Source organism: Colius striatus, chromosome 25 (assembly GCF_028858725.1).
Source record: "Colius striatus isolate bColStr4 chromosome 25, bColStr4.1.hap1, whole genome shotgun sequence".
Taxonomy (NCBI): Eukaryota; Metazoa; Chordata; class Aves; order Coliiformes; family Coliidae; genus Colius; species Colius striatus.
In genome coordinates this window covers 4,435,569-4,460,535 of record NC_084783.1, presented here as the reverse complement: position 1 = coordinate 4,460,535, position 24,967 = coordinate 4,435,569, and the positions used below count along the sequence as shown (strand labels likewise).

General features: G+C 43.5%; 1 protein-coding gene and 1 long non-coding RNA gene across 3 annotated transcripts; both read right to left on the bottom strand.

The window, feature by feature from the left end:
* Positions 1-1,712: 1,712 nt before the first annotated feature.
* Positions 1,713-10,077, bottom strand: LOC133627792 (HAUS augmin-like complex subunit 8). 2 transcript variants are annotated; one of them, XM_062014919.1, is made up of 11 exons: positions 9,665-10,077; positions 9,294-9,364; positions 9,151-9,206; positions 8,778-8,847; positions 7,964-8,077; positions 7,382-7,464; positions 6,721-6,792; positions 6,046-6,204; positions 5,037-5,178; positions 3,153-3,294; positions 1,713-2,396 (listed from the first exon to the last, which is right to left on the bottom strand). In XM_062014919.1, the coding sequence occupies exons 1-11, from the start codon at positions 9,703-9,705 to the stop codon at positions 2,276-2,278; spliced, it is 1,071 nt and encodes a 356-aa protein (XP_061870903.1). In that variant the 5' UTR covers positions 9,706-10,077; the 3' UTR covers positions 1,713-2,275. The 2 variants fall into 2 exon arrangements, with proteins under 2 accessions (XP_061870903.1, XP_061870904.1); XM_062014920.1 differs by lacking the exons at positions 8,778-8,847; positions 9,294-9,364; positions 9,665-10,077 and having other exon boundaries at positions 9,151-9,287.
* Positions 10,078-19,834: 9,757 nt separating this feature from the next.
* On the bottom strand, positions 19,835-22,594 carry LOC133627808 (uncharacterized). Its single transcript, XR_009820410.1, has 2 exons — positions 21,340-22,594; positions 19,835-20,088 (listed from the first exon to the last, which is right to left on the bottom strand). It is a non-coding gene; the product is annotated as an uncharacterized LOC133627808 (long non-coding RNA).
* Between the last annotated feature and the right edge of the window lie 2,373 nt (positions 22,595-24,967).

Here is a 24,967-nt window from a genome sequence, read left to right as displayed (position 1 = left end):
GACATGAGGAAGCACATTTTCACTAAGAGGGTTATTAAGCTTTGGAATGGGCTGCCCATGGAGGTGGTGGAGTCACCATCCCTGGAGATATTCAAAAGGGATATGAGGGATATGGTTTAGTGATAGGCTTGGCAGTGTGAAGTGACTGCCTGAACTTGATGATCTTAAAAGGTCTTTTCCAAACATAAGAATTCTGTGACATCACTGGGATTTTTCCCCTTCCCCAGCCCTTCTCAAAGGTTTAACAAACTCCTAATGGGTAGTTTGTTATATATTGACTTCTTATCCAGTGTGCTGCACACACCTTACACATCCAGTTACTATAGGTCAATGTACTCCTATTTTTTTAATAAAAGGAGGCAAGAATCTAGTTACACCCTTAGTAATACCAGGAAGAAAGTGAATTGCACTGCAACGAGTGCAAGGAGAATGTTCCCAGCATTTTCTGAGCAGGCCAGAAATCTTTATAGACACACAGAGCTTAAGCTAGAAATGTACCACTATGCAGACAACACCAAGCAAATGCTTTGAAAGAACCATCGCAGAAAGAGGTTCCATAGGTAAAAAAGAAACCAATACAGGACACAATATGTCTTTGAGAGGAACACATTCCATCTACAAACCTGGAAAGCAGTCTGGAAAGGCCTGCCACATATGGCCCAGGTGTTCTTAGCAGAGCAGTCACTCCCAGGCACTTACTCAGTAGCTAGCTTTAAGGTTTCTCTGCACATTCACGCTCTTCTGGCCTCAGCACGTTGGCTGCCAGTGGCCAATGGCTTGTGTCACGTGAAGGTTGAGCTTGACTAGTCTGTCAGGAGCTGCTGCTGGGGACTTTCACTGAAAACTGCTTCAAAAGTCAAGCATTAGAATTTATGAGAAATTAGGAAGGTGACAGATATCACAGATTGGACACTGCTGTTGATAAACACACTGCAGTTGTGCTAATATATGATCAAAATGGCAGCAATGCTTGTCCTGGGGATTGTCACCTAGACAAAAAGCATGATTCTTACCAAGGTGTCCCTGGCTTGGGTGAGGAAGAAGAGTACAGTCCATCACCTGCCTCACCTGGGTCTTCAGTCTCTTTGGTCCTGCTGCATCTCTCTGAAGCAGCAGAGCAAAAGCATTCAAAACACTAAAAAGGCTAAAAAGCCAAAAAACCTCTCCTCTCCCCTAGGGACTTTGACTTCTCTGTTCATCCCTGGGGTGACATTTGACATGATTTGGGTGGAGAGTTGAGGAACAGTTATTTCTGGTTTAGCACATCCCTCTTTTTGCTCATTTTCATCGTCAGGGGTGTCACAGGGGTGCTAACCTGAGTATCCATTGCATGGCTCATGCAGTTCTCTCACTCTGGGCACCTGTGGCCTTGCTGAAACTGTTTGGAAGCTGCTTTTCTCTCAATCCCAGCATTTGCAGCCAAAACAGAACCATCTTGCCTCCACAAGGCTTCCTCACTCGGCTACTTTTCAGGCTGATCTCTCAAGGCCTCCACCTCCCAGCTCTGCATCACAGAAGCAGGTACTGGCAGTTTTAACCCTTTGAGTGCGATTCCCACAGCTTGCCATTAGCACCTGTTAGTGCCTGCAAGTCCATCACTGCATATCTACAATCATAGAATGGTAGTGTAGTATTAGCCCTATGTAAGCCCAGATGGAAACAAAAGCTTCTGTAGTAGAACAGGGAAGATATTCTGGCATGAAGGCTAGAGATAAAGCAGTGGAAAGTAATCTTTATTATTAAAGAGAATAAAGTCCTTAAAAAGAAGATGGCAGGTTACTACAAAAACATTGATGGTTTTAATAATTCATTTCCAAGACAATCAGCCACAAAGTTAACAAAGTTTTCACTTGGTGGAAGTGACCAGGCTCTTTCTGACCCACTGGCGTTCTCGTACACTGCCCTCTAAAGAATGCTACTTGGGAAAAAGATGGAAATCAGTCTGAAAAGTCTAAATCAGTCTTGGAGCTACTTCCAAGAAAGGCAAACAAGAACTTTAAGAATACATAGGTCATATTTGCCAAGAAAATACTTTCAGTGTTGTCAAAGCAGAAGGTGTCAAAGAAATTTGCACTCAAAAAGGAGGTCTCCTTATGGGCAGAATGCAGAAGAAAACTCCCTTTATTTTAGGAAGCACACATGCTTACAGTGCTCACACAGCCTGAAAGTGTTGGTAAGTTGTATGACTGACTGAAAATTGGACAAGTTGTATGTTCACACAGAAGCATGGTCTCGTTGCTTTAGAACCCGCTCGTTTGTCAAACAAGACACAAACTTAGCCGAAGTACCAGTCTCTTACAACATCTGGTCCATGCTGCTCTTCACATTTTCTTTGGTTACACAGAGAAACTTCTTTACTAACTTCAAACGCCAGGTTCTGCACTTGTGTGGAGCTCCTGGAATAAATGAAGCTAAATCAGTTACTCTAAAGGATAACAACTTCTGCTGAACCCCAAAGGCTATGGACATTTGACACCTGGACATTTGTATCATTCTCCTACCATGGAGCCACAAGAAAAACTGTCATATATATTATCTACCCAAAGGCTAAAATTTGGTGAAGGGAAGTCTGCAGCAGGGGGAGATGCTTTATGGTCTATTAATCTTCAAAGTTTTTACCTGTCATCTATTATAGCGAAATGAAGGAAGGGAGGAAAGGAAATAGATCATGCTTCATCTCTTCCTCCTGCTCTCAGTGATACTTTGTATTTGTTGACTCAATACTTAAGGAAAAAACCTTTTCTGTGCACCCTGTCACTTCTAAAGGGTGATACATTTCCATGGTTATTATTTAAGACACACTGCTTCCAGTTTGCCTTTCTGTCTCCTGCAGTTCTCATCTCCTATATACTTGCACTTTCCCAGGGCTATTCTTGGCCATTGAAATTCTCAGTGGAAGTGTCAGGGAATGGCACACAAAACTTGGCCAATTAGAAGAAACAAACAAAATGAAAAGTCCAAACGTCTTTCCTTTGACAGTAGGTAGGGTAGGGATGGAAATACAGATGCCCACTACAGACAGAACTAAACTCGGTGTTGTTCCCTCAGTTAATCCTCTTCCAAGACACATTCTACACACGGTCTGGCAAAACTATGGATTTTCCTCCCAACATTTAGCCAATAAGTCTTTTCACCTGATTCGCTGTAAATACCTTTGAATCTCTTGATCCAGTTTCTGAGAGACTTCTTTAAGGTCTTTCAGTACCCCAAACACTTGTGTGCTTTCTTCTGAGTAGCGTGGCATAATTTCTGCCAGAAGTTCCTGTGTGACAGTTAACTCCTTCTGCAGGCCATCTACAATATCAGATGGTAAAGATCTCATTCAAAAATACAGGCAGTGGCATCAACTCATACAAGATTACTTAACAGCCAAATATCCACAGAAACAAGTGAACTAGGTAATGAAAGCTACTGTTTGTTCAGCTTTCACAATCACCCCAAGAGAAAACTGGGAAAGCTAAGTTATTTTTAGCTATGGAGACTAACAGCAGCAAAACCAGGGGACAGACCTGCTGGAGAGCAGCTCCAGGAGAGAGACCTGGGAGTCCAGGTTGACAGCAAATTAAACGTGAGCAGCAACGTGAGCTCGTGGCCAAGAAAGCCAATGGCATCCTGGGGCATCAGGAACAGTGTGGGCAGCAGGTCAAGGGAGGTTCTGCTGCCCCTCTACTCTGTGCTGGGGAGGCCTCATCTGCAGTCCAGTGCCCAGTTCTGGGCTCCCCAGCTCAAGCGGGAAAGAGAACTGCTGGAGAGAGCCCAGCAAGATGCTGAGGGGACTGGAGCATCTTCCTTCTGAGGAAAGGCTGTGGGATCTGGGGCTGTTCAGTCTGGAGAAGAGGAGACTGAGGGGGGAGCTCATTCATATTGACAAGTATCTAACTGCTGGGTGTCAGGAGGTTGGGGCAACACTTTTTTTTCTGTTGTCTCCAGTGACAGGACAAGGGGTGATGGAAAGAATCTGGAACACAAACAGTTCCACTTGAGGAAAAACTGTTTCAGTGTTTCAGTGAGGGAGCCCTGGCCCAGGCTGCCCAGGGAGGCTGTGGAGGCTCCTTCTTGGGATGTTTCCAAACCCACCTGGACACGTTCCTGTGTGACCTGATCTAGGTGGGAGCTGCTTTGGCAGGGGGGCTGGACTGGATGAGCTCTAAAAGTCCCTTCCAACCCCCACTGTACAGCGATTCTACGAGCAGCCTAATAAAATTGCTAATCAAATTTTCATTTAGAATATGTAAAAGACTTTCACATGACAAATGCAAGAGAAAAGCATATTTTATACATCCAAATTTCCCTGGCCACTTACATACATTGCTTTTTGCATATAATCCCAAAATGGAACTGATCCAGTCCTTTCCTTCAGCATTCACCAACCAAAAATAAGTATTTCTTTCAATCTTCCTTACAAAAAAACCAAGTTCTTCAATAAATCTCCTCCATTTGTTTTAAAGTGTAAGCAAGATCGTTGTAGATGGTTTAAGAATCTCATTACTAGCAGATCAGCAGTTTAAAGATATCTTTTTTGTCCAGACTTCAATACAGAACACAAGTACTCATTTATCAAACAAGCACTCTCTGGCTCAAGATATCCCAGGGCACATTTAAACTCTAGTTGTACAGGAAATGTGAGCACGTCTACCCACGTGACTTTATCTCTCAAACACAGAAACAAAAAGAGATCACAGTATGTTTGTAACTCTATAACTTGCTCACTCATTAGGAACTAGAAAGGAAGAGGAATGCCACAAATAGGTAAAACACACACTTTCTTTAGCAATTTTCTGCATGAAAGCTGCCCCAGTTTAGACAGTTTTTCCTGCTGCAAGATAAAAACCTTGTTCAGGTGTGGTTTAGTGGTTAAACAGAGACAAAAATTACTCACAGCAAAACATGTGACTACTGCTGCAGCCCAGTGTCCATACAAGCTGTAAGAGCACATAAATTCCTGCAGTGGCCAGAGAGCCAGCATACCACAAAAAGCTAGCATATCACAAAATCGCTATTTTTTATAAGAAGTTTGATGAATCCAATTGCCATACCAAGGTATGTTTGTGCATCTCCTTCTATGTGAATATTCCTGATGGGTAATTTATGTCTAGCGGCATCCAGCGAAGTAGCAAAGTTTTTATATTGCTCCTTAAACTGTTCACAAACAGCAACAAGGGGGGAAAGTACATCCATCTGAAAGAGAGGCACAAATAGTTTATAAAAAACTCCAAGTACCGCTCTGAAATGCTCATTTACAGAAGAATTTGAGAAGTTTGTGGTAGGATACTCCTCTAATGCTGCTTACTAGATTTTCCTCTACCACCCCAAAATGTCTATGTCAAAACCAATTTCCTTGTTACTGCTGTTGAGAGCTATTAGCAATAGATCAGGTGAAGTGTACTATACATGACACTACAGTTAAGAGTGTATTCATCAGAACACTGAAGTCTTGTTGAATTTTTGCAATGCATATTTATTAAAAGCAAACCTAAGATCAGTTCTGAACATTTGTTATTCCCAAAGAACTACCTTTTAATGTGATGCAACAGAACTAACAAAACACTGACAAAGAGGGGAAGACTTAGCTTCTAAGATCACCTGTTACCAAGAACTTAATTAGAAACTTGCCTTCTTACAATCAGGCCACAACTATCGCTAATGTATAAAAATAAATCAAAGTACAGATGTCCACCTCTCATCTAAAGGTCAACATCTCAAGCTCTAGCTATAACTGTCATTGCCCAGGAGCAGGGTGTTCACACGGCTTAAGACACTTGCAGAGCTTGTAAAGTACTCTGGTGATCAGTGCACTACTGCTGCCCCTTGCAGCTCTAACTTCTCCTTGCCTATGTACACGACACAACCAAGAAAGTGACAAAAGGTCTGTGTTTAGGTTACTAGGAAACATTTCGTGCTACAAGAAGTCAATCTTTATTTTAAGATGCATAAAACCACGTCCCAGGAGACAAGAGAAGCAGAAGAATCTTCTCTGGATAAAGGACTACTTCCTAAGTGAGCTTGTTTCAATAGAGAAGAGGTCCAGACTGTAATAAAGCCTACCTGTTTGTCTAATGCTTCCTCTAGTCTCTGCTCTCTCTCTTTGAGTAGAATTTCACGCTTCAGCTCCCAGAGCTTCTCCTGCTGTCTCTCCTTTTCTTCACATAACCTTAACAAGTTCTCTTCTGTTTTTTTCTCCAGCTCAGCAAGATTTTTTTCTGCCTATTACACACACACACACAAAATATTAACTCAAGTAACACTAGTCTAAGTTACTCTGAATAAACAAGTGTAAGGACCAGACCAGATCAAAGAGCTGCAGTTAAGGAAGCAAAGACCTCATGCAATAAGCACAGGACATTATAGTTAGTGCCCCCTCCATCATCTTCCCTCAACCTCCCGAATGATTTTTGTAAAGGAAAACCAGACATAAAAAGCACTGAGTGAACAAAGAGCAAAAAGTCATTGCTACAACCATGAACCCCAAACGCTCTCCTTCAGTCTTCTCAAGACTTCTGCATACCCCTGCTTTGTGAAGAACAAGACCCAGCTTCATAAACTGGCACTGCATTCACTCTAAGAGAGTTTTCAAAGCAAGGAAAATGGTTTTACAAGCATAAACATAGAAAGTCACAAAAATCTAACTGTTACAGGTCAGAAAGCATAGACAAGGCATTAAACAGTTCCTCAATATCAAGTTCTTCCGTCTGAAACACCAAATACTTGACTGACTCTCACCTTTATTCTTAGGTAAGTTAAAAGCAGTGTCAGAGACTCCAGCTCTTCAATCACAACATCATCATTTCCCTTCTAGAAAGAAAAGAACATACTAGAGCAAATTTGGTATTTCAACAATTATTCTTCTAATGTTCAAACAAATCACTGAAAGTTCCATTTGTGCCCAGAATCATCATCGAGTCATCAACAACAGTCTGCTCCAAAGAAGGCTGGGTTATTAAACAATGCACATTCAATACACCTCTGTGCTTCACCCTTTTCTGTAACATTCTCAGCACATTTTTTCAGTGCTAGGTTGAACAAGATCTGCACTTTGAGTCAGGTTGAATCAATGTTGGTTTTCTGAGTAAAAAGGTCAGAAAATATTGAAAGATCTGATCTAATTAACAAGTAGGACAGAAACACAAGAAGAATACACTTGAGGAGATGCTACAAGTGGAGCAGGTTCTTTACCACAGGGAATGGAAGCAAAACTTCAGTCAGTGTTAAGACATCTGATAAACAAGAACATCACCAGCAACACAACAGACATAGCCTCTGACTTCTTCCAGAGGGCTTCAGCTGATTCCAGGACCTCAAAGTTGTTATGGAGATTAAAGATAAACAGAGAACCTTCATTTCACACATTTCAAAAGACACACATGAAAGCAGTGAGACTCACCTTTTTTGCTCGGCTTTTACGTGTCCCAGTAGCTCCTTTGCAAACAGGTTTTGAATGATGAGTCTCTTCACAAGCACTTTTATCTGTGTTGCAACAGAAAAGTTATTGCTCTCTTCTACCAAAGTATACAGGGTGGAACAACACACCATCAGGTCCTTCACATGCAAAGACAACTTCAAGATTATTATGTGTGCTCTGCTTCTGAGTCTGATGACAGGAGATGTGCATCGTGGGAGCATTAAGCTGCAAGTGACAGTTACAGATCCCAGGGAAACAACTGGCCAAAGGGCTGATAATCTGACACTCATCTGTCACAGGAACAAAGAATGGAGAGCACTTTGTTCTTGAAAACTCAATGCTAAACAAAAAGAACCGAGCACCCAGACGATTAAATAAAACAGATGATTAAAATTAAACTCCAAAGGTCTTAATAGCTCTGCTTAAGGACACTTGCAACAACATTCAACTTCCCTTCAGAAGTCCTTTCATGAATCTAGAAGAACAGAAGGTTACTTATCATCAAGTCATGGCACAGACATGAAAAATAATAAACCTGGAACCTGAGTATGAGTGGAAGCTTACCAGTAACAGGTGAAAGATCAAGCTCTGGTCGACTACCTTTATCTTCATCTAATAAAGTGGATTGCAAGTCACCTTTCTCAAAACTGCTTTGTTTTAATGAGCCAGGGACACGACCTGAAGAAAGAAGCTGTTGTCAGACTAAAAGAATTAGAGTAGATTCTGCACAAAGTCACAATTCTGTGTGCTTTCACTAATATTTGGGCACCTTACACAAGCTTCTACATATTTTGTCTCTCTCTCTCTCATTTGCTTCCTCCCTGACTTATCTCGAGATAAGGTGGCTCAGAATGTTATCCTCTGAAACATTTCACAGCTCAACAACAGAGAATAATGTTATTAACTCAGGATTTTCAAGTCACCTGGAGAAAAGTTTTGTTAGAAAATTCTTTTGTGACTCTTACAAAAGAAACAAAAATGGACTGTCCTGCAGCCAGAGATTCTCAGTCATTTACTCTTGGTTTACTGAAAAGATTAAATAGAAAAGCTGGGTAACTGTGAGGGCACAGTGAAAGCAGAGTTCAGAGTCTTGTGCAGGAGGCAAGAAATAAGGTTAGACAACCCAAAGACTTCATCACAAAACAGTCTCCTATCAGAACATTAACTTTCTATCAGAAGATTCAAAGGAGACTTCAATGCACTTGAGTTTACACCTCTTAATCCCACATCATTTATTAATTCCCTCTGTATCCAGATGCGAGTAAAACAAAAGATCATCTTGTAGCAGCATTTTAGAGTTCTTCAGGGTACCATCAAGTTCTTAAGGGCTGGAAATAAATACACAAAAGAAGAGCTCTTAAATTCTGGTAATACCTACCAGCCGAAGCGCCACGTTTCCAAGGCACTGATCTGGGTTTAGTGGCAGCGGATGTTTTAGCAGTGGATGTCTAAAAAGAATGTACTGAATTACCCTGACAATCAAGAAATGAGTAAGACTGAATATCATTGTCACCGGCAATCTATATTCACTCCGACTTGAACGCTGACAATAAACAACTACAGGCCCAGCTCGTCTTGTTGCTTCGCAAGTCACCTCGAGCTGCCATCCCAGACTGCATCCAGCGCTACACCACGACTCGCTCCGAACCGCGGCGGGTGCTGGTATCGCTTCGGTCTCGCTGCCACACGCCCCAGCCGCCCCTCGCACCATTTCTGACCCCGCGGAGCGCCCCCGAGAGTCGTCCAACTACCTTCTCGCCGTCCTTCTGAAAGCACTGCAGATAGCGCGACTTCACGACCCGTCCTCCTGAGGAAGAAGCGGCGAGAGCTCAGCCGGGCCCGCCGCCCCGCCTCGCCCCTCAGGCGGACCGCGCTCGCCATTCCGCCCAAGTACCTTTCGGCTCCGTCTCGGACACCCGTTCGCTCGCCCCCCTGGCGCTGCGGTTGGGGGCCTGCCCGGACATCCTGCAAACACAAAGCAGTAGACGACAGCGGGCGCAGACGGGGAGCGAGGAGCCGGCCGGCGGGCCGCTGCCCCGCTCTCACGCCGCCGCCTCGGCCGCCATCGCGTTCGAACCGCCGCGCGCGCAGCGCCGGCCCCCGCGCGCCCCCTGGCGGCGCGGAGCAGGGACACGAGCCCGGCCGGGCCGCAGGGTCACGGCCCGGGCACGGAGCCCTCCCGCCCCGGCACAGCCCCGCCACGCTCCCCTCGGCGCCAGGGCAAAGCGCGAAGCGACGGGCTGACAACGCCTAAACGTGACTGACCTCGCCGGTTTCGCCTCAGGTCTTGGGCGGGAGGTGGCCATGCTCTGCAGACTCAGCTGACGAACGGCAAGAACGCTACGGGAGGGAATTTCTGCGCCGCCCCACTGAGCTACGGAATCGCTGGAAAAGCGGCAGCGACACCACCGCCTCTGCAGCGGGAGCCCTCACGGTGCCAGGAGGCGACGCTCCCGGCCAGGAACGGCACCGGTGTAGTTTGGTTTTGACAGGAACCTGGCCACTCCCTCTTCCCGCCGCAGGGCCCAGCCCCCGGCTCCCGACATCACCCTTTCCCGAGCCGCGCAGGGAGCCACAGGCGGGGGCGCAGGTCGGGCCGGGCCGGGGCGAGCCCGGCGCCTCCTCCCGCAGCTCCAGGCGGTGCTTTGCGCCTCCCGGCCTGGCGCGGGGCTGCGCGCATGCGCAGTGCGCTCGAGGCGCTGAATGGGCGCCGCCCTGCCTCCCTGTACCCGGAAGTGGCGAGCGGGGCCTGTGGCGGGCGGCGGCGTTAGTCGCTACCGTTTGACACGGCGGCTGAGGTAAAACAGAGGCGGAGCGCGCCCCTGGGCATCCAGGTTCCTTCTTCCCTTCATTCCCTTCTTTCTCTTTCGTCTCTGTAGCCGGCGTGGTGCCGGTGGCGCTCCTGACGGACGGGGTGCCATCACAGCGGTGCTGTCCCCCGAGGCCCGTGTGGTGGGGCGCTGTGAGGCAGGTGCGGGAGTTCTCGGGGCGGGGGGGAGGCGGGAGACGGGCGGGAAGAAATCGTGGAGCTCCAGCAATTCCCTCAGGGGTCTGGAGCCCGGGAGCAGTTCTGGGAGTCCCCCCTTGAGGCGGTGGGTGCTGGAGCGGAGCGGTGCCCGGGAGCAGCAGACTGAAGTTGTGTGGGCTGGTAACCGACGCGATGGCAGATGTGTTGCTGCTCTCTTGTTTTGCGTCTGATGTACCCGAAGAGCCGGCCGTGCCTTAGGGAAGGGACGTGCCTCGCTGCCCGGCTGCGTCTTCGGTCTCTCGGGAGACGTGCAAGGGAAAATCTGCCCATTGATCAGGGCAAGACGCTAATTTCTGTCTCCTGTTTCCTGATCTCTCGACTATGCAGCGTTCTGCTTTTTCGCATGATGTCTTTAACTCTTGGTACGAACAGCCTGTAAGCTTTCATACAAATATCCCAGTGTCTTCCAGAAAGAACCCGTTAAAACTTTCTGGATTCTTTTGTTTCTTTGTTTTATTTTTGGGCAACTCTTGGTGTCAGTGCTGCTGCTGTGTTGAGGTTGTGCTTTATTATGGTGACTGTCATTGCCTGTCATGTTGTATGCCTCTAGATGTTTGTATCTTGCTAGTGATATGGTTTTTAGGTAAGTTTGAGTTAGCAATCTTTGCAAAGTAAAACTTCTGTAATCTGGGAATATGTCGTTGTTGCATGTTTATAGACTAAAAGCAGCAGAACATTATCCTGATTCATTACGGTTGTTACCGTGTGGTTGATACAAGTATGTGTGATCCCTAATGCAAGATGACTTCCCAGTATCATTTTGTTTGTTTTCTGTTACTCCATGAGTATTTTGGCAAAATTTTTACCGAGTTTTATTTGCAAGTTCTCTTTCTGAAAAGTCAGAAGTGCTTTGGATGCAGATAAGTTCAGTATTCCTTGATTTCACCTTCTGGAAATGTGTGGCAGTGTAGCAAAGGGCTGGAGATGATCTCAGACCTCCTGCAAATGCAATTATCCTTTCCAAGATGTCATCAGCATCCTCCCACGTTACTCCTAGAGGTGGACTGGTATCAGTTTATCTACCTCCCTGTTTGCAAATAAGAGTTTGTCATGGGTAATTAGATGCTCTCTGATTTCAAGTTTCTTAGCTGGAATACATGGCTGAAGTACTTGCCCTGAAGTAACAGAGTGAGGTAACCCTGTGTTCTGTTTTAGTACATTAGAGTCACACCCATCCCATTTTAGTAAGTCTTTAGTGTTTTTAACTCAGAGTCTTGTCAGGAACAAATCCATTTATTGTAGGGAAAGCAACATGGGGAACTTCAGTTCATAGCAGCTTCAAGATTCATTGTGTGTCTTTTAGAAAAAGAGTTGTTCTTGATCTCTTCTTGTCTTTGAACTCACAGTGAGATTCTCTATCTACTCTACATAAAGTCCAGTAACATTGTCTGTGCTTTTCAGGAGGATGTATCTAAGGCCATTTCCTTAATCATTAGTGTTTACTTACTACCATGGAACTCAGGAGTTGCTGCAGTAACTGGAACTAGTTTTATACAGCTGTACAGTTTGGGTTATGCAAGGTTTGGCTTGAATGTTTTTCTCAATGAAAAGCTTTTTCAGTAGTTGAATGTTGTAGTTTCTGCAGTGACTGGGCACCTGTCTGTGCCAATGGATAATCTAGTCAGAGTGGGAAGACTCATCTGTTTCTGGTTTTCTGTGGAACCTAAAACACTTACAGAACTGAATAATTTAGGAAGACTAAATGCAGCTGATGATAAATCTAAATGAGGTTTACCTAGAAAGTAATGCTTAGTGCAGTCTGGGTTTTCTGACAAATGATGATTCAAACATTAGACCTCTTGAATAATCCTGTATACGATTGTTTGACTCATATGCACGTAGCTGAGTATCACTTAGTCTAACATGGTCTTTCCTTAGCTAGATGGTCAAATACCATGATTCACATATCTCAGGCATTTAAAAAGGAAAAAGTCCTAAAAGATGCAACAGTATGAGCTTTCTCAACAGTCACGGAAAGATTGAAAAATTAGGATTCCACAAAAAGTTTGTGGTTCGGTACTCTTTTTTTTGTTACATTTGGATTTTTGTACTTTGTTCTGTTTTGAAGACTGAAGATGTTTATTAATCAAATTTCTAAGAAGTGAGACCTGCTTATTTTAATATTGAGAAGTGTGAGATGCTGCTAAGTGTTTTTCTCAGTGGATGGCTGTTTTAGTGGGTAACCTGCCTTCTGAACAGTGTAGGAGTGCCTTTATTTCAGAAAAGGAAAATTCAGAGATTTTTGTCTCTAGTATATCATGTTTTCTTGATGTATCACATGACTTCAGTGTGACTTGCCAAGTTGCTTTTATCTAGGCTTTATTGTGGTGCTTGTATCCGATTACCAAGCGAAACTCAATGCAGAGCCTAGAAAAAGATGCATTTCCTTTAATGACCAACAATGTTTAACAATAAAAGTGGGTTTAAAGGTATTTTTGTTGTGTGTACATTCTGCTGATGAACCTCTTTTGTATGAATCGGAAGGAAAAAAAGTAGTTAAACCTCAAGTTTCTTAAGAAAATTTCTTATCAGAGGAAATGCAGTTTTGGACCAGAGAAATTTTTTACTTCCTTTGTTGACAGCTGTAATGCCATTAAGGATAAAATAAAGAAAACTGCAAAAGGTGGTAGAATAGCCTCCAGGGTTCTTTTGGCTTATGTTATTTCCCTCTAACACTCTTGGTTGTTTTGCCTTCTTTCCCCGTTTTCTCAACAAGGCCACATTTCAGTTTCCTCTGAATCATACTGAAGTGTGTGTCTGTAACTCTGACACAACACGTTTTTTGTAAGGTAGTAAAGTTTCACAGGCCTTTAGTGTCACTGTAAGCCTGATAAGGTGTCTTTGTCTTGAGGTTAAACTGCATTTGAATCATTAAGAGGAAGCAGACCTCTGCATCTTTAGGTGCTTTGAGGGCATAGATTGAGATCAGGGTGTCAAGGGTTACAGGAGAGCAGAGAGAAGGTAACTGAGAAGGAAATGTTGTAAGGAAGGTAATTTATTTGACTTTTTCCTGTATTATGTTGCATTACTTGCGTTGCAGTGCAGTTTCTCCTTTGTTAGGCATCTGTGGCAGTAACTTCTTTGGCAGGATTGATTACCAAGAGTAATAAGAAATGTATTGTAAATTTGCATGCTTCATTCAGAGCTACTGCTTTTGGAGTAGAAAAGGCCAAGAGCTTCTACTTGAAGAAAACTAAGGATCTAAACTTGTTTAGCTCAATAAAATTTTGATGAGCAAGAAAAATAATGATGTGTTAGTAGAATGCCAGGCAATTTTCAGGTTATATACGAATGTACAAGTGTCTGGAATACTGGGAAAAGAAAGAGTTAAAATTCATTATGCTCAACTAACAGCAACTGTACATCCTTATGATGTAAGGCAAGGGTTGAGGCATTTGCCTTTCTTGTAATGCACAGTTAATTGTGGAAACTTTAGGGTGCCTCCAGTAGCCATTTGGCAGGAAATTCCTTGCTTTGGAAATCAAGGACAGATAACAGCTGATTAGTTTTGAAATTGCAAAATGCTTTCCATTTAAGCAGACTGAGGTGTCTCTTTTCTGGGTAGTCATTGATTTTTCTGATATTTAATAATATTAGAGATCAAATACTCGTGTTTTTACTTTTACGTTGAAAATTACTTCATGAGCAATGTGAGAAGCTTGAATCTTACATCTTGAGGAACACAGCGCTGTAAATACATGTGAAAATGTGAAGAACTGGAATATTGTAAAGTTCATCCTCAACCATTTTGCTGTAATGGTAGCTTTCCTTTTTTAGCTTCACTATGATTCATTGACTAAATATGTGACTTCAAATTATGGCCTTATTTAAACTAAACAGATATCCTGAGCTGATTGGGGCAAAGTCCTCTTCTAGTACATTACTGCATTATTAAGTGGACAACGTTGGCTTTAATGTAATAAGAAAGTAATTGGTTTAATGGAGACTTGAACACACTTAGAAAATACCATCCAAATTACCATGTAGAATTGAAATATTTGGCTTTCTATTTCTATTAACAGCAGCAAAAAGTAAAATTCCAGATTCATGATAAATTATGTAACCTACTGCATTTCTTCTGCTGAGTACTGAAGTAGTTACGTGAAGTGTTGCCCGGCTCGGTGATTTAAGTGGCAAGTGTAATCCTTCCTCCAGTGATGGACTAAAGAGTTCATCCCCACAATCATTTAGATTATTTTTTGTAGGACCAGTAGATTTTTGTTTTTTCCAAGCAAATGCAAATACGAATTGATAGGTAACATAAAAATAAATGTGGCATTAGGCCATTGCCTTGCCAGCTCATTTTGTTAGTGCTGTTTGCAAAGGATAGAGTAGGGAAAAGTAACAAAATCCTGAAAAGAGGTTTTTAGGTTGGTTGGTTTTGCTTCCATTTTTCTTGACTTGTTGGAATTATCCTTCTGGGATAGTTGAGTAAAGGTGGCCTGTAACTGTTACCTTATACCTGGCACTATTTCAGATTTACTTGTCTTCAGTCTCACTTGAAATAAGTCATGTTAAATTGTGTATGTTATACTGGCACAAAGAAACCACTGTCTCAAGGGTGCAAATCATATATCACTCTATCCTTTGACTCACTAATGCTGTGCAGCTGCTGCTCCACTCCTGCCCACAGAACTGATAATCTAATGTTTTGGATAAAAGGTTACCATCAAAGGCTTTGCATGTCTCAACTTTTTCTGACTTTTTTTTGTTTGTTTTCCCTGGCTTACCTAACTCTGCTTGCATCTGTGAAACAGTACTATGGTGAGAAATAATGCTTTGCTGTGTTTTGTGGATGCTGATGAATGTCCTTAGTAAATTTTATGTGCTGTTAAGGGCTTGTGACAAGTAAAATATTTGAAGGGAAACAGGAAGGAGTCTGAATGTGAAGTCTAAAATTAGTTGATGTGCAGCAAATGCCAGCTTCTGCCTCCCACTTATGAAATTCTTTACTATACACATCTTTGGGTTTTCCCATGCGTTGGAAAGGAGCTTCTTATAAAAAAGGTACTGAAAAAATTGAGATAGCTTTGCAGAATTTCCATCTACAGAAAGAATTCAACAGTGGTGGTTGTGCTGCTGTGTTCCTGAGGTTGCTGTTTCACCTGCTGACCAGTATGGTTTCATTATTCCCTTCTACTCCAGTATTTCTCCTTTTGCTTCCAGCCTTCTCTGCACCTGAATTCAGGCTTGTGCTTCCTTGATGAGCCAAATGGCATCAAATAGATATTTCAATTGCTTAAAAAAATGCTAAGTAATTAGAGATAATACAATTAGAAGGAATCCTTCTAATCATCTGTTCAGACCACTCAACGTAAACAAGAGAGTGTTACGGTACCTAATTAACTGTTCTAATGAAGATGTTCATCTGTAATTGGGGACTGGCTAATTTTCTAAACAGGACCTTAGCAATGACGTCTCATCTTCAGTGCCATTTAACTTTTCGCAGTGTAGGGTAGCTTTCTGGTGATGTTTATGTTTTACACTAGCTTGAATGTTTTTAGCTTTGAATTCCAGCAGTGGCTTGTTCCTCCAGACTGCTGATGGTTGCTAAACTCTAGTCCTCCGTGCAAGGACTTAAACTGATAGCAGTCTCCTCTGTGTGTTTCTAATAGACAAAGCTTCTAGAGTATTTTGCTGTTAGGGAGTATTTTCTATCAGATTTTGTAGTTATTGTTGCCATTCTTACTCAGCTACTTCAGTGAGTTTTGGATATATTCTAGATTGGTCACATACCTTTTGAGTACAAGGATAATGTGGCCACCTAACCTAATACTCATGTGATGTTTTTCTGGGAATAAGGTTCACTGTCATGCTTGTAGTGTTGTATTAGAATGCCATTTTAAAATAATTACTTGCTGTGGTTTTCGAACCTATTTGAGACAGCTGCCATCCCTGTGGTATGGGCTGTTTCTTGGATAAATTCCGTGTTACAGATCTATGAACTGAGCTGAAATTTGTTCAGCATTTGTTTTCTTGCTCCTCTACTAACAAGCTATAGAGTTTATCTGGCTTTTTATTGCTTGCTGCCTTGTTAATCTCTCTGTGATATATTTTTTTATTAGTGACTATTTTATTTCCTTGAGAACCATCATGAAAATGTTTACTTGGTCAGGAATCCAGCCTCACTAGGATTTAATCCTCAGTTGCTTGACGATACAGTCCTTATTACCAGAATTCATTAGGTAACCCACTTAGGATCTGGTCAATGTGCTCTTTTGCTTTTATGTTCTAATTTGTCACTTGGAATATTGTTTAGTATGAAGTCAGAGATCTGTCTCTTAGAGCAGTATTATGATCATATTTTATGTCCTTTATAGTAAAATAACAAGTAGTTGGAGACCAGCAGGTTTCCCTCAAAGCTCTGTAATGACTAGGTATTCTCAGACAGAAGAATTTAAGTATCATGTTATTTTTTTCTGGGACTCATGTAGTGCATTTTCAGGTAAATAAACTGGCTAACAAAAGCAGAATTGGTTGAAAGGAATCAACAGTAATTGAGTGATACTTTTCCTTAAGTGACTTAGAGAATGTAGAGTTTTTTTCTTCTTAAAGCCTCATAATGAGTATTGAAAGCCTCATAATCAGTATTAAATAATTCAAAGTAGCCTATCTGTTTGAAGTCATTGTTTGCAAGAGCAGTCTCAAATCTTGATGCTGTTGAAAGCAAGGAAATACTGTCTGGATTTGCTATGTGATTAAAAAAAAGGGCAGTGTTATGCCAACTGACTGTTTACTACTGATGTGACTCTATGCTGAAATCATGTTTCAGCAAGTTACTTCTACTGTAATCTTCCATATCGTTGCTATAGAGTGATGGGTGCCTGCTTCAGCTTCCATCAAGTTGTATGATGACTGCATAATCTAGAAGTCTATATGTAGCATAAATACATTAAGGTTGATGTCTGCATGTTACTTTGTCAGAAATCTGCCCTCTTAAGGTTCAGGGGTCTTTTTCTTTCTTGTTTTTCAGTTATACTCACCTGAGCAGACATTATACCAGCTACTGCCATTGCTGCTTACTGTAACTGGCCTGGGTTTTTTACTGATAGAGAAGAGGCCATCTGTGTTCTCTGGAAAGTGTAATACAGGAGTCTTGAGCAATGTACCAGAGACACCTTGGCAGCTGACACAAGGTGAGGTTAAGAAGTGTATACGAGTAAAGTCAGAGGTCAATACCTAGGTTCAGCTCTTCTATACAGGCAAAAAGTTGGTGCCATATTTTATAGGGTGCTCTTTTGGCAAAAATGCTCGCTGAGGGGACTTCCTCTATCATACAAGACAGTGTTTCTGAAACTAGTTGCTGAGGGGGAAAAAAGGAAGTCTGCACAAGGCTGTCTTCCTTGAACCGGCTCACAGACTTGAGAAGAAAATGGTCACTGGTTTGGGTTTGTTTTTTTTCCCTCTGTGCTTCAGATTCATTCTTCCCCATGAGCAGCAGTCTACTGTAGATTCTGCTGTACATTAAGGTGTTTGAGCTTCTAAAGATTAGGAATGCTTACACTTGCATAATTACTTCAAGATACTTCAGACTTGCTGGCTACTGGTCACTGATAGTTAAAGGAAATGGACGAAGGACATTGAGCGCACTGTTCCACCCTTTGTATGACAGTTATTGCAATAAGCTCTCCTTGGTGAATGAAGAAGGAAATTTAACAAGGGAAAAAAAACCCAATCATTGTCAGAGGGATCATACAGCTTGACCAGAGAAGTGCTGTGGTTTGACTTGCTGTCTGTGGCTTGCTCAGCCTTCCTCTTGATGAGTAGCCGGTAAAAATGGTCCAGCTTGCATAGTAGTATTGTCTGTAATCTAACTATTCAGAGTTCCCTTAAAGCACAGCTTTCTACTCTGAGGCTGTTCATGAGGCAGAACTATGTCATATGTTTCTGTGAAGTGATTCATTACTTGCAGTGGAAGTGGCAGCTAAATACTTCCAACTCTACTGATTTTAATTTTAAATGATTGCTCTCTGTGGCCTTATGCAAGTTCCTGTGCAGTTGTTCAGTAGCAAAAAGCAACTTCATTGGCATTTCTCTGCATCTTTTTTTAATATCTGGCATGTAGGTGTATAATTAGAGCATTTTGTTCTTGAAAAAAAAAATGCAACTGATATTCTGGGTATGCAACTTTACAAACTGTTAAAACAAAGGAGGTACTTCATTTTCCTTTGACTATCCATTGATAAGCTAATAAACTGGTGAGCTAAAGCAATATAAGCAAACCTAGTCCTGGTGATGTGAGTGCACCAAATTGCAGCTGAGACAAAAATCACCCATAAAGGCATAGAATGTTACTAAGTCTGGAGGCTTTTAACTTGGTGGTGAAGAGGAAGTTGACTTCCGTGAGGTTGATGTTAGGTTGAAGTTAGATTGCTGGCCTACATCAAGGATGAAAGGAGGAAAAAGCAATGAGAAAGGGTTACTATTGGAGACTCATGAATGAGGCTCCTGAAACCCAGTGAGGAAAAAGTAGATGTGAAAGGCGTAATGGCTTGTGAATTGAGTGGTTTGGTATCTTGTTAACTGAACTGAAAAGCAGCTGCAGTAAGACTGCATTTACGTTGTTGCCTAAAATTGAAGCTAAAAAACATGTTTGAAGCTTCCTACAGCAAGGATGTGGCTTACACAAGTGAGATTATCAGTCTCTTGTCTGGGTAAATTATGCAAGTTCGAAAAATCACTACAGTGTATAGGGTTAGGAGGAGCTGACAGCAGTATTTGCACTGGTCATCTGTAGACGCTGTTTCCTTGAAGCTGTGTGGGGGCAAATACTGTTCCTGACTTGTACCTTTCATGAAAAGTGGTCAGCTGGGGGAAACTAGGTGATGACTAGATGATCTCTAAAGGTGCCTTCCAACCCCTACCATTCTATGAAACAAACCAAAGTGTGGATCTCAGTGTCAGAACTGTCTTCCTACTTGCATCTATGGACTGCTCCTTCTGTCATAGTTATGGCTTCTCTAAGCTGTCACAGCTGATTTAAGAACTGATCAAATTCTGTTTCTACCTCAAGCTGCTTTTGTAGCTTTGTAGGAGGATTTACGTGGGAGGATGAATAAATGTTTGTGTAGCCAAGTGGTGAATTCAGCCAGGGAAATGATCTGGGTGTAAACTAACCTGGGGAAACAAGGAACTTTCATTTGGACATTTTTCCCAGTTCAGTTTGCTTTGTGGCTGTATGAATGTATGAATGCTTGTGCTACTTTAACAGGGAAGAAAGGATGGCATGGAAATAGAAGGAAAGTGAGAAGAGGATAGATCCTGGGGCAGCTGTCCACTCCTTGGGATATGCTAAGCAGACTGAAATAATATCACTTGTGCATGAATAGTGCGTGTGTTCTTTAATAATTTAACTATTTAATAACTTTATTCTCCCCCCCCCCCAAAATAATACCTTGTCATAAACCTCTTGTACACATTTTCTTTAATGGTGTAAGGACCTGACAGATGAGCTGTGATGGATTAAGCTTTGTTCTTTTCTGTCTCCATTCTTACTCTTGTGAAGGTTGCTTCCTCTTTGGTGTGTACACCAGAATGTGGCATTTGTGCTGCAGTTGCTCAGGGAGCAATACCTGCTGTGGTTGAAAGCAAGTCCCTCATGTTTTCACCAAAACCATCTTAAAATAATTGATACTCACCTTCAGCTTAATTGTTCCTTTATCTAAAAAGAGAGAGAGAGAGTGTGTTATTCTTGCCAAGCTCAGGTACTACCCTTTTAGACATTTGTAGTTGAATGAAACTCCCACATCACGGAGCTGCTGACTGCAACACCCCTTCAGTATGATTTCACCTGAAGTAATTTTCTTGCATTGTGCAAAACTATCTCCAGGGTGAGCAAGTTGGGCCCAGCACAGTTCTCTAAATTAAACTATGTCCACATTTATTCACAGCTTTTGTACAAGGTAAACTACAAAGTGCTTTATGGTTAGAGTACCATCAAGGCTGAGGTTCCAGCACAGAGCATCCTGTACTCATTGAAGTATTTTGCTGTAAAAAGGACATGTTCTCTTTTTGGAGTAGGATAATTCTCAAAACAAACAGTCACAGAATTTATTTTGATGGCTGGATACAGCCATATCTAAGATTTCTCTCTAGCACAGGTTGTCCACATGTGGAAGCATCACCCCCTTTGAATTACTCAACAAGTGTCAGCCAGTTTCAAAGACAAGGGGAGGATGAAACCAGATACAATCTGTTCCAAGAAAGGAAATGGCTTTTATGTAACTCCCAGTTTTTACACAGAAAAGGCTTAAAACATGATGGTTAAAAAGCCTGATTGCCTGAGCCCTGTCTACACTACAGCTTACACCAGTGTGAGCAGTGGAAGAACAGTGCTACTGGGTTTCATTTTCCATAATGTAAACACATTCAGTAGTAAGTTGGACATAATCAAACACTCTCAGTCCTTACAGGACAGAGAAGAATCTGCCTTTAAAACACAACCCCACAAAATATTATCCAACTTATCCAATTCCTCAAACATTACCACATCTTTCAGCAATACTCAGGCCTGAAGATGGAGAGGTTGCATTTCCCACACTCAGCTTAAAACAAAGGTAGGAAATGATGATGATGATGGTGGTGTCATTTTTTTATCCCTTCCCCAGCTGCCCAGGGTCACTCATTCAGATTTCAAAAGAAAGGATATTCACCGTAAAACATTTCAATAGCAGTTATCTGGGGTCTCTGCATGTCTTGAGGTTCCAAAATTATTAGTCTTGGATGTTTGAGATCACACACATCTCAAAATCACAGTAGCACAACCACCTGAGAAGTTTTACTAGATAAGGAATTAATTCATTTGGTTCCAGTTCCATTATCATCTAAAGCAACTCTCCACGAGACTCTGATGTGCTCTCACTGCATCTCAACTTAGAAACTAGTTCTCAAGCTCAGAATTGTAGGAACTTACCCAGAATTGTTCCATGGCTTCGTGACACAGTTTCTCCTTTCACCACTAACTGAATCTGAACTGTTGTCTCCTTGACAGAGTTAAAGATGGTTACACTTATCGCTTCCTCAACACCAGAGCGGAAAACAGAAGGTGCTGCAATCAAATAGCCCCTGAGAAGCAAAATTGGAAGCAGACAGTCAAGAACAGCAACAAGAGTGTGATTCTTATTTGTATGTCACTCTATGCATAACATAAACAACCCTCAGTATTTAAAGGCAGTAATAGTGACCTTTACTGCACACGTTATAAATACATTCATTTATACACTCTGTAGAAACACACTAAACCTGTAACTAACCATAAAAAAGCTGAAGTTCGGGAAAGAATAAAGAGATACCTGAGCCTCCAATAGAGTTTTGTAGATAATGTCTCATTTGGAAAGGACTCAGATACTTCTAACATTTTTATCTCAGTTACTTTTCATCACTCCCCTTACAGAGTTAACTTGTCACAAAGAAGAGGAGACTCTCAGTGATGATATTCAGCACTTTCTGGATGTCAGACTCACATCAACCTACCACATCTAAACTTCCAATTTCTACAGAAGGAGCTCAGAAACTACAACTACAAGACTGGGCTCAAATTCTAACATGTTTTTGTTCAAACAATTCTATCTTCCAAGTTTAAAAGTGGGCAAAAAGGACTTATTTTAGCTGGCACATACAGAGTTTTAAAGCCACCCCAGACGACCTCCCATCTGCACTACAGTCCTTGTGCTGCTGAATGGAATCTATACCATTCCTGAATGGCACCATGCCATGGACTTGTCAACTCGAAGGATTACAGACTCTGAGCTCTTTGATGCACTGGGCTGTAAGCAACACATTTATATTCTCTTCATGACACACCTTTCTGCTTTTTCTTCAGCCCCAAAGGATTTTTTACATGAGGCAATTCCTCATATGACTCTTGAAGCCCTATTTCTCAGCCCATGCCTTTTTACAGCTCCATGAGACAGTTTGGTTTAGTTCATGATTCATTGTCACTCTGGGATGAAGATGATGATGATTTACAGCCCTTAAATCACCTTTTATCAAATTCCAGCCCCCTGTTTCTCACTCAGCAGGCCTCATTGCCATGGAGATCTCATTACCCCCAAAGGAAGTTCAGATCTCTGTGGCATTTGAGTTTAATTGCACTGGGTATTTACAGATTCAAAACCTTGTGGTTGCCAGGTTTGAAAATTCATCAGAACAATAACAAATAACAACTAAAAGTTACTACTTTGTCTGTAAATTCTTGGTAAGAAAGAAGCTGCAGAGGGAGTACCATCTGCATCCAGGATGAAATGATTAGATTAAAACTGTCAGAGAAGCACAGCACTGCAGTGCCATATGTGAAGCACATGTATTCACATTGTTCTAAACTGCTGTGGCTCTTTCTGAAGCATCAACCCATCGGCACAGATACTGAAATCACTTCATGAGGAGCGTTTGGACATTAAATATTTAACTTGGCAATTTAACAGTTAACTTGACAGTGACTGGACAGATCCTTGAAGCACATTTCACTAACAGCTCTGCCAGATCACACCAAAACTTGGTAGAAAGAGATATTTACTACTAAGCAAATGAAAATAGGCTGTGGGTGGCTCTTCATTAATGCAGCTATTCATGGTGTTGATGGGCTAGAATAAGCCATAGATAAAGGAAAGAAAGCAGCAAACCTTGATCAACGTTAACCTAAACACTCCAGAAGGAGCTGAGGACTCAATTCCTAAAATCCAGAAAGCTTTCCCCGCAGGGAAATGTGACTTTCCACACAAGAATCCTTCACGTGCTCTTACGGAGCAACCATCATTACCTTCAACCATCCCAAACCCAACAGCAGCCCCTGCGCAACACCCCGGATTCCTTAAAGAATTGTTTGCAGAAGAAAGCTTTGCAGCCGCTTGCTGGAGCAGCTAGAGGCAGGTATTTCTCCGGAGACTTTCTTTTCTTCCCCCCTCTCCTTTCTCTGTGCTGTGCACTTTTGCACCGGCGAGCACAAACGTGCTGCTGGGCTCAGGAGCAGCCGCCGCTCGCCTCCCCGACCTCAGCTCCTCGACGTGACTTTTCGCAGGCTTTGTTAAGTAGCTGGGGCAACCACTCCCGGAGCCCCTCGCAGAGAGGAGGGAGGCTCATCCCTTCCTCTCCTTCCCCATCACCCCTTCCAGGGAGCCCGCCGCAGGCTGCGCGACCTTCTCTGGGTACTTACTGCCTCTCCCGGGGCTGGGCTGCGCTCAGGCTGCAGAGGGTCAGGAGGACCCCCCAGACGCAGCCGGGCTCTTGGCGGGGCATGGTGCTGCGGGGCCCCAGGCCACGGCACTCTCCGAGGCCAGGAGGAGCCTTTTGTTCGCGGCGAGCGCAGCCCGAGCCTCCCCCGCCGCCCCGCTCCCGGGCTCGGCTCCCCGGTGCCTCCGGCCCCCGCCCCCGCCGCGTCCCCGCCCCCGGGCCGCCCCCTCCTGGCCCCGGTGCCCGCTCGGCTGCGGCCCCGGCTCTTTGTCTGCGGCTCCCCGCCTGCTCCTGACGGCGTGCACCGGGGGAGGGGGCCGGGCCCCGCACCTCCGCCTCCCGGCGCCGGGGCTCGGCTTGGCGCTGCCCGCTCCCAGGTGCGCTGCGCGCCCGGCCCCCGCGGGCTCCCGGCTGCAGCCGCCGCTCCTCGCCGCAGCCGCGACAGCCGAGCCCGGCCGGCATCTGCTCCTCAACTGCCGCGCTCAGCAGCACCGGGAGACCATCTGCCCGAGCGCTCTGCCTTCCTCCTCGACGGTGCCACACGCAGACTCCGCAGCTGCGAGAGCTGAGGTGCCTTAAAGCTGCCGTCAAGCCGCACCAGGCCAGAGCAGCCCCTGCGCGCTGCTCCCGTCGAGCGAGCTTTTGCACTCCACTGAGCCCCACCAAAGAGCTGCTTTCCAACTGAAAATCCAGTGCCAGGGCTGATGCGACTCCATCCTCCTCTATTCCTAGGCCCTCTCTGTCCATCTCCATCCCTCGGGCCTGACCCGTGGTTACCGGGGTTTGAGACAGGAGGGGGAGCTCTCGACTGCATCAGGCTGAAGAAGGTGAGTCGAGTTGACACAAATGGAGGAAAAGCACACCCAAAGCAAAAGCAAGGATGCAAGGTGACAGAATCAATGCCGTGTCTCACGGAGAGGGATTAAATGCCACATCAAGGAATGATTTCTCCATCCCTTGCCAGAGACAACATGGGCAAGCCAGGATCCCAGGTGTGTGCTTCAGCAGAGCTGCCCTTGCCCCAGCAATAACTGAAAACCCTTAATGTAGGTAGTTTGAACGGATTCTTTCCTCCAATCCTCCACACCTGGCTTAATGTAAACTACCAGGAAAACTGGAAAAAAATATTGAATGCTATTCTTTTCTTTCTCTGTCAGCTCCAGTGTTTGAATCTCAGTTTCATTTCTTCTACCAATCACTGAGCAGCATTTCGTTCAGCAAAAACACAGATTTGTATCCAAAAGGCAGCTCGATTGTTCACCAAAGGCCCTTTCCTCTGGCTTCCAACAGGAAAAACAGCAAATCAAGTTGTTAAAGCTGCCAAATGTGTCAATTACTTTTCACTCTCTTAAAATTATTTCAGTCACCAGCCA

Bases quoted from the DNA above. Each gene is read 5' to 3' on its own strand.
- LOC133627792 (XM_062014919.1), bottom strand. From the start codon at position 9,705: ATGGCCACCTCCCGCCCAAGACCTGAGGCGAAACCGGCGAG. The intron at 9,207-9,293 runs GTACTTGGGCGG...CTTCTTCCTCAG, and splicing joins GTCCGAGACGGAGCCGAAAG to GAGGACGGGTCGTGAAGTCG. The intron at 3,295-5,036 runs GTATGGCAATTG...CTGATATTGTAG, and splicing joins AGATGCACAAACATACCTTG to ATGGCCTGCAGAAGGAGTTA.